The 8,774-nt window shown below is 39.8% G+C and overlaps 1 protein-coding gene across 1 annotated transcript; it reads right to left on the reverse strand.

Moving 5' to 3' along the window:
- Positions 1-229: 229 nt before the first annotated feature.
- On the reverse strand, positions 230-1,909 carry OPN3 (opsin 3; the record flags this gene model as incomplete). The annotated part of the gene is made up of 2 exons (XM_010022259.1): positions 230-481; positions 1,590-1,909. Coding segments are annotated over 2 exons (572 nt in total), but the record flags the coding sequence as incomplete, so codon positions are not given.
- Between the last annotated feature and the right edge of the window lie 6,865 nt (positions 1,910-8,774).

Genomic DNA, 8,774 nt, shown 5'->3' on the forward strand with positions numbered 1-8,774 from the left:
CACTCCTTCCCTTTCATGTGTGTGCTCATGCATGAATTCAGACACTTAAAATCAGTTTCTGATAAGTACTACTTTAAGCACCGTCAGGGATTTTAATTATGCTAGATCTTCACCATTTATTCTAACTGTTCAATTTTTTTAAAAAAAATCTAAAATTTACAGATTAAAGATTTTCTTATTTGAATAACCAGTTGCAGAGTTTAGATCTGATTTACTATAGTGTACCTACCTTTCTACTCATGAAGATATAGATGACTGGATTATAAGCAGTGCTTGACTTGGCAAAGAAAGATGGGATGATGGCTACTGTTGGAGTTACAAGGTTGCTATAGCCGTATGTTACCAGGAGGGAAACCACTGCATAGGGCATCCAACAAATAAGGAATGTGGAAATCATTAAGAAGCACATTTTAGCGACCTTCTTTTCATATTTTAGAAGTTTGACCACTTGAACAGTCTGGAAATCTTCCACACAGCGAAGCTGCAGAATTAAAAGAGAAAATAGTGAAGTACAATAGCTCTATATTTTATTTCAAAATTGATAGTTCTACATTTATTTATAACTAATTTGCTAATTCAGTTTTAGGCACAGACACTACCCACCTTATCTTGTGAACTACAATTCTTCTGGAAGTTTATGTCATGCATACCAGACTTCTACTGTGTATATTAGGTGTAAAAATACAATTTTAGGAAAATCAGGATAGCATATCTACTGAAAAACAAAAAATCCAGTGATGTAACAAAACATGCTGCACTTATAAGTATTTTAGAAAACTAACTTGATCTCATCCACTGGCATAAGCAAGTTCAGTTTACATTTAGTGATCCTTTGTCTGACGGGTTAGACAATCCTGTAGATTTGTGTCACCAGCAATCTTTAAACAGAAGAAAATTTCACAAATAGATTTCTCTGTACTCCTCTGCCACTCAGTTTGTTACCCTGAAATTATGAAATCTCTATTTACAGCAGAATACTAGGCAGCAGGTTCCCAGTGCTATCTGAGTGAGTCGTAAAATGAGGAGAAGACGGGACATGCACGTGAGCATTCTCTATAACAATTATCAGTTTTTACAATACTGTTGACCACAAACTTGAATGGATACAGACTAATTACTCACAGAATACAGAACATTAACACTTTCTGACACAAAGGATCTGGACTGAATTAAAATGAGTTGCCTTAACATGGAAAACTGTTTTAACAGGGCTTAATCTCCACTTGGAAGAGTTTTACAGGGTTATCTTCTCAGGAGCGGTGAGAGAGTTCTTTAGTCAGGAAAACTGCAGTTTTATTTTTGCCCTTTTTCAAGGCAAAAAAAAATCCTGATGTGGATTAGTGAGTGTGAGCAGTTCTGTAAACTGCCTCCCCATAAAACTACACAACAAATAGATCTTGGTAACTCTAGGTTGGTTCTCCTCCAACCCTTCATCCTTTCTAGTTGGTATCTGACATGGGTGAACATTAAACATTCAAAAGTTGGAATAGAAAGCAACAGCATGAACTTAGGCTCTGATCCAAGCTTAATACACAGCATTTTCCACTAAAAATGTTACATTAAGAGAACTCTTATTTGAATTAACTTACCATTCTTACTGCATAGACAATATGGCCATAGCAATAGGCCATGATCCCAACAGGTGCTACTAGACAGCTAAGGAAAAAAAGGATCACAAAGGAGGTATCATTGGGGTCTTTTGACTTCCAGTCCACTGAGCAACCTAATCCATGAATTTCCAGTGTGTATCTGTTCCAGCCCAAAAGAGGTGCTCCAGTCCAGGCTAATGAGTAGAGCCAGATGTACGTGATAGCCCGCCAAGACCAAGAGAAGTCAATCACTTTTGCATGGACTACTCGAATGTAGCGTTCATAGGCAAGAACAGTGAGAGTCATAATTGAAACAATTCCTGTAAGAAAAATAAAGAAAATCAATTAAATTATTCACAAACATTGCAAATTGGACTGAAGCCCTCTTGACAAATGCTTCCTTTGCTGGCAGGTTAACTCAAAATTAGCTGGCTCATATCAGGAATCTAACACCAATAAGCTTTTTGGGTGACACCTAGTCACTCACTTCTAGCTCAAACAGTATCACTAACTTCAAAACTCCTCAGAAAAGGATGCTGACATGTGACCCATGACATAGAATAGCCAAGAAGTAGGTCAAGGAAAACAAAACAAAATAGAATAAACCAATACTCCTTCCTAGATATTATTTCATTAAGTGAGAGATCATGCTCACATTGAGCTTTTTCTGTCAGCAGTTGAGGGGTTTGCTGTTGTTGTCATAGGGTTGTTTGTTTTTTTGGGGATTTTTGTTTGTTTGTTTTGGGGTGGGGTTTTTTGGGGGCAGTTGTTTTAAGGCTGGGGTATTTGGGGGTGTTTTGTTTTGGTTGGGGTCTTTTTGGAGGTTTAGCTGCCATGTAAAAATGAGATAATCAGCAACAACAAAATCTGTTAGAAACCTAGGGAATTCAGAGTTGAGGCTCTAGTCAAAGAAAGCCTTCAACAAGTGAAAGCATAGATGTACACCTTTAATGTGAACAAAATGGCTAGGAGAATTGCAACTTCTTTCATGATTTCCTGGAAGTCTTTGCATTCCAAAGAACTACCAGGAATGTTGCTGTTTATGTTGCTGAAGGAGTCTCATTTGGAAGACACTGGGTTATTTTGAGTGTCCTTTCCTATCTTGCTGTTATCACAAAAATATCAGCACTGTTTTCAATTATTTGTGCACTTTCTTTCTTTTCAACTTCACTGCACACTTACTAACATGTTATGCCAGAAATCACAGATTATATTCAGCTTTCAGCATTATCTTATCCACACACTACCAATAAACTGCTTTTACTGAATGAGCAGAATCGAACTACAGGCAGCATCTCTCAGCGTTCAGACATTGCTGACTGGAACAGAAACAGGAAGAGGAACATCTTCTGAGTAGTGTCATCAGCAGTTCTGAAGCTATTTAACTCAGAGGCATACCTAAGATTGCACAGGGGGTTTGTTTTGTTTTTTCTTGCTTTCCCCTCCTTTAATGTTACCAAAATAAAAAAAGTATTTCATGCACTTTTTATTTTCATACTGCTATACTCCCACAGAACACAGAAAACAGCATTGCAAATTTGACTGTCCATATTTTTAACATGGAAATCCTAGAGAGTAACTTTTATGACTTAAGTTAAAACACCCATTACTGCATAGGAATGTTTTAGAACTGTTTCCATATTACATATGGAAATATTACCTATTTCCTGGGCTTGATATTAATCCCAGGCCCTGAGAACAAAAATCCAGGTTGATGCAAACACAGATCCACCATCAGAGGTGATAAGTGAACTATCACAGGAGCCTGACACCTATAAGTAGATGGGCCCTGACACTGTCCACATGAGGGTTTTAAGAGAGGTGGCTGATGTTGTTGCGAGGTCTCTCTCCATAATCTTTGAGAAGTCATGGAGACTCAGGGACAACCCAGAAGACTGGAAGAAGGCAAATATCACCTCCATCTACAAGAAGGGCTTAAAGGAGGATCCAGGAAATTACAGGCTCATCAGTCTTGCTTCAGTCCCTGGGAAGGTTATGGAGTGAATCCTCCTAATTCCCCAGTTACGAAGCACATAATTGGGAAATGCCCACGTGGATTCACCAGGGGCAAATCATGCTTAACAAACCTTACCAACCTCTACAACCTGTTCAGTTGATGTGGGGTGAGCACTGGACATTGTCTACCTGGATTTCTCTAAGACTTTTGATACAGTCTTCCCCTGCCTCCTCCTAGAGAAACTGATGTATTATGGTCTAGACAAGTGGTCTGTGTGGTGGGTGGGGATCCGGCTGCACCCAGAGGGTGGTGGTTAATAACTTTTCAAACTGGAGACCTGTCACTAGTGGGGTCTCCCAGGGATTGATACTGGGGCCAGCGCTGATGTCCTGGTGGACAAGCAGCTCAGTATGAGTGAACAGTGTGCAGCTGCAGCAAAGAAAGCCAACAGAATGCTGGGTTGCATCAATAAAGGCACCACTAACAGAGATAAAGAAGTGATTATCCCACACACTCTACTCAGCACTTGTTGGGCTGCACCTGGAATACTGTGTTCAGTTTTACTTCCCACTACGCAAAATGGATGTGGACAGGCCGGAAAGGGTCCAGATAAGGGCCACAAAGATGACCAAAGGAATGGGAAGCCTGACATATGAGGAAAGGCTGAGAACTGGTTTTGTCCAGCCTTGAGGAAACAAGGCTCATGGAAGGCCTTATCACCACGTTCCAGTATTTAAAGGGTGGCTACAAAGAAGACGGAGACTCCCTTTTACAAGGGGTCACATGGGAAAGATGAGGGGTAATGGGCACAACTTACTCCTGGGGAAATTCCAGCTGGACACCAGAGTAAATTTTTCACAATGAGAACAATCAGCCATTGGAATAATCTCCATAGGGATGTGCTGGATTCCCCAACACTGGACAACCAATGCTGTTTAATATCTTCATGAATGACCTGGGTGATGGGATGAAGTGTACCCTGATGAAGTTTACTGATGATATCAAACTGAGTGGGGAAGGAGACCCTGCCAGGAGACCTCGATAGTTTGGAAGAGTGAACTGACCCATATGAAGTTCAACAGGACAATTGCAAGGTCTGGGAAAAGATAACCCAGGAGTGCAGCACAGGCTGGGATCTGCCCAGCTGGGGAGCAGCTGTGTGGAAAGGGACCTGGGGATCCTGGTGGCCAATAGGCTCAATAAGAGTAAACAGTGTGCAGCTGTGGCAAAGAAAGCCAAGAGGATGCTGGATTACATCAACAAGGGCATTAGCAGCAGAGACAAAGCCCACTCTACTCAAAGCCAGACCTGGAATACTGTGTTCAGTTCCCACTATGCAAAAAATATGTGGACAGTCTGGAAAGGGTCCAGAGGAAGGTGATAAAGATGATGAAAGGACTGGGAAGACATGTGAGAAAGGCTGAGAGATGTGGTTTTGTTTAGCCTTGAGGAAAGAAGGCTCAGGGGAGAACTTATCACCATGTTCCAGTATTTAAAAGGGTGGCTACAAAGACTCCCTTTATACAAGGAGTCACACAGAAAAGATGACGGGTAATGGACACAAGTTACTTCTGGGGAGATGCCAGCTGGACACTAGAGGAAAATTTTTCACAGTAAGAACAATCAGCCATTGGAATAATCTCTCAAGTGAAGTGGTGGACTCCTCCACATTGGAAACTTTAGATTCAGCGGGACAGGGTTCTGGGTTATCTTGTCTAGACTGTGCTTTAGCCAAGAAAGGTTGCACCAGATGACCCTTGGGGTCCCTTCCAACCTGGTATTCTATGAATCTTCTTTAGTGGACTGTATGATTTGATTTTACCGTAAAGTCTGTGTAATTTGAAGGTTAAACCTAAGATTACAAGGTTTCAAATACTACCACAAGTTAAGCCCTCAAAATACAAGCAGCTGCACAAATCTCAGTTACACCACAAACTCTTGCTTCTGATAGAAATTACTGTAATTCTTGGCAAGAGTTTTCCAGCTTGTAGAAATTCCAACTATTTCTTTTATTCCTAAATCTAAAGTACCAAAAAACCACTCCAGGTAGAATCTCCAAAACTGTCAAAATCACTTAGGAGCTTACGTTCCAGTATAAATCAGTGAATCATAAGGTCCAGTTTTGCACTGGGGGATGGGGGAGGCCCTTGGTTTTTTAATATGACTTCAGTACAGAGAAGAACAAGACTAGAACAGAAAAAAAATCTGAAATTCCTCCCCACTATGCATCTTTTCCACTCTGCATCAACATGCAACCAAAGCGCATTCAACATGCCTTAACAAAAACTTTGAGAAAGAAGCAGGACAGGTTATCGATGAGGTTGTTCTAGTTATGTGAGGTAGACCATTAAAGTATGAACTGACTTTAATATGTTTGAATAATCTGTAACAACAACTGAAAACTTTATATGCCATTTGAGTTTCACAACCGCTGGGAATTTCAGCTGTTCTGCGATCACACTTTGTGGCAACAAATTCCATTATGAAGCAGCAAAGACATAAAAGCAGAAGACGCCCAAGGGACTCTAAGTGACGAAAGCTGGAATATGCCTGCCACCTCCACGCGTAATGATACAAAGTAATTACACTAATGGCAGCAAAGATATTGAAAAAGTATTACATATTACATATTTACATCATGTATGTTCTTGCACTGATTTCAGCTACCTCATGTATGATTTATGTATGTAGATGGCTCTGTTTTCCATGTACAAATCAGTTTTTGTGGCCTAGTGCAGAGGAAAACACTGAATCCTACTTCCTCCAAGCCCCCAAGCAGCTTTTCTGGGAATGATTTAGATTTCATTCTGAGTTGCATATTTTAATATGATGAAATACATACTGATTAAAAAAAAAAAAAAATCTGTTACAGAAAGCCATTGTGGTTATTGTTTGGATATTAGCCCTGAAATGAGAACTTGCACTATGCTTAAAGCAAGGGAGAGGAAAATATGGGAATTGGTTACTCTGACTCTTAGCTAAAATATGCATTTCATTTAGTTTTTCATTTTTATGAAAATACATTTCATTTTTCATTTTTACCTGAAACAAATATCGTTATGCTTAAAGCTTCCTGAGATACTTGAAATATATGTATTATGTCTCTTATGTGATAATTATTCCTTTTATACTCTGGGTTTTTAGACTCATAGAACAGTCTGGGTTGGAAGGTGCCTTCAAAGGTCATCTAGTCCAACTACCTTCCCCGACCCCGCAAAGAGCAGAGACATACCCCAACTAGGCCAGGTTGCCCAGAACCACATCCAGCCTGGCCTTTAATGTCTCCAGGGATGTCACATCCACCTTCCTGGGCAACCTCTGCCAGTATTTTACCACCCTTATTGTGAAGAATTTTTTCCTTGCATCCAGCCTTAATCTCTCCTCTTTTAGTTTAAAACCATTACCCCTCATCCTATTGCAACAGGCACCGCTAAAAAGTGTTTTCCTATCTTTATTATAGGCCCCTTTTAAGTACTGAAAGGCTGCAATAATTTCTCCCCAGAGTCTTCTCTCCAGGCATAATGTAGCAAAAGAGAGTCGACTCTGAGGCAGACCGTGACTTTTGTCAAAGGACGTATTTTCTGTATCAGTTAATTCTTGACCTACATCCAAGTGCTGAATTACTATTTTGCATACTAATCAGAGGGGAAAGCCTCTCTTCTGAAATCCCTCCTTGCCTCATTCACATTTGAAAAGCTAGACAGCAGCAATTTAGTTGAAGCAACTTCTTGCCTAAGACAAGGTGCTACTTCAGTCCACAGTTTTGTATTACGATATATATAAGCAGTCTATTTAAATCCAACAATTAGGGGTATGGTATGTTTTCAGCAACAGCTATGTATCAATTCTAAAGTTTCAACAAATTAGAGCACCTAATGATGAAAATCACTTCTCCTAGTCATAATAGACTTGTATGCTTTATTACACCTCTCCTGTAAAACTACAGAGGAATAAATCACCTGTTCTATATTCAATCCTGCAGGTGATTAACTGACTTGAAAAAAATTTGCTAAAGCTGAAAGCACACTACCTGAGTCTCCAGCTGTCTGTAACACAAGATCCTAAAACTGTCTGCTGAATGACTGTATAAAATGCTTTTAGTGAGATTAAATCAGTGCACATAAACATACATTGCTAATGCAAGAGGGTGGTACAGGGTCTCATTCCTTCAGTACGCAGAGAAAATCCTTAGCTAACATAGCTAACAATTATACACAGATAAATGTTTTTGCTTGGTTTTAAAATAGGCTGTACCTGAAGCCACAGGAAAGTCTCTAGCAATTAATCCTTATGTCAGTATAATGTGTGTGTGTGAGAGAGAGAAGGAGTAGGGAGGAAATCATCTTGCCTTGAAACAAATAAATAGCATAGCCTCAGCTGTACACTTTGCAGCTTTTCTCAGGAAAGTAAAACTGCTTACAAAATTTCCCATGCTCCAGTTCACATTACTGGATAGGAGCATACACCTGGATCTCAACATTTACTTGGTACCTTATAAAGATCTAGTCACCATATACCAATGGTGACTTCTCCAGAAGGGTCATAATACTTCCAATTAACTTGACATTAAAAACTGGCAGTGTTTATTTACACTTACAAGAACAGCTTACAGTTAGGAAGTACAAATGTCTCTAATCACACTTCAGTTGCACTAGCCTTTCAATCACAAACAATGAAAGTTTAATAATAGAAAGCCTACACCAAAGTACACCCTTATTATGAAATCTTCTGTCCAGAGACTGCCTCAAATATGTGACTTTTGTTCCTGTTCCTCAAGATCATTCCTGTTACTAACCAGTTTTGACACTCTTTTCTTCCCTTAATTAAACATATCAGAAAGCGTTAAAAGAACACTAATGGCAGATGGTTTAGTTGCCATTTCTTGTAGCTGGAGTGATTTGTATTTGAAAGGTACATATGTATGTTCCACATGATCAGACTAGCTTACTTCTGAACCCTCAGGGCCTATTCCTATGTACAGAAGGCATTAAAGTAGACATCCATTGCCTGGGGATGGGCAGGATACAAATTTTTCTTGTGCACATCAAGTCCTGCAGCAGTCACTGTCATTTTAGAAAATCTTGTTTGTCTGCTTGTGAAAAGCCAGCAGATGCACACAAAGGTTATTATGCCTTGAGCGTGTATTGCACAGACAAATACTTGCTTCAGGTGAGAGGGTATGTGTACCTTTTAACAAAGACATTTGGGTATGTTTAGCTGCCAAGTCT

The sequence above is a fragment of the Nestor notabilis genome, unplaced genomic scaffold, assembly GCF_000696875.1.
Source record: "Nestor notabilis isolate BGI_N333 unplaced genomic scaffold, ASM69687v1 scaffold9529, whole genome shotgun sequence".
NCBI classification, from domain to species: domain Eukaryota; kingdom Metazoa; phylum Chordata; class Aves; order Psittaciformes; family Psittacidae; genus Nestor; species Nestor notabilis.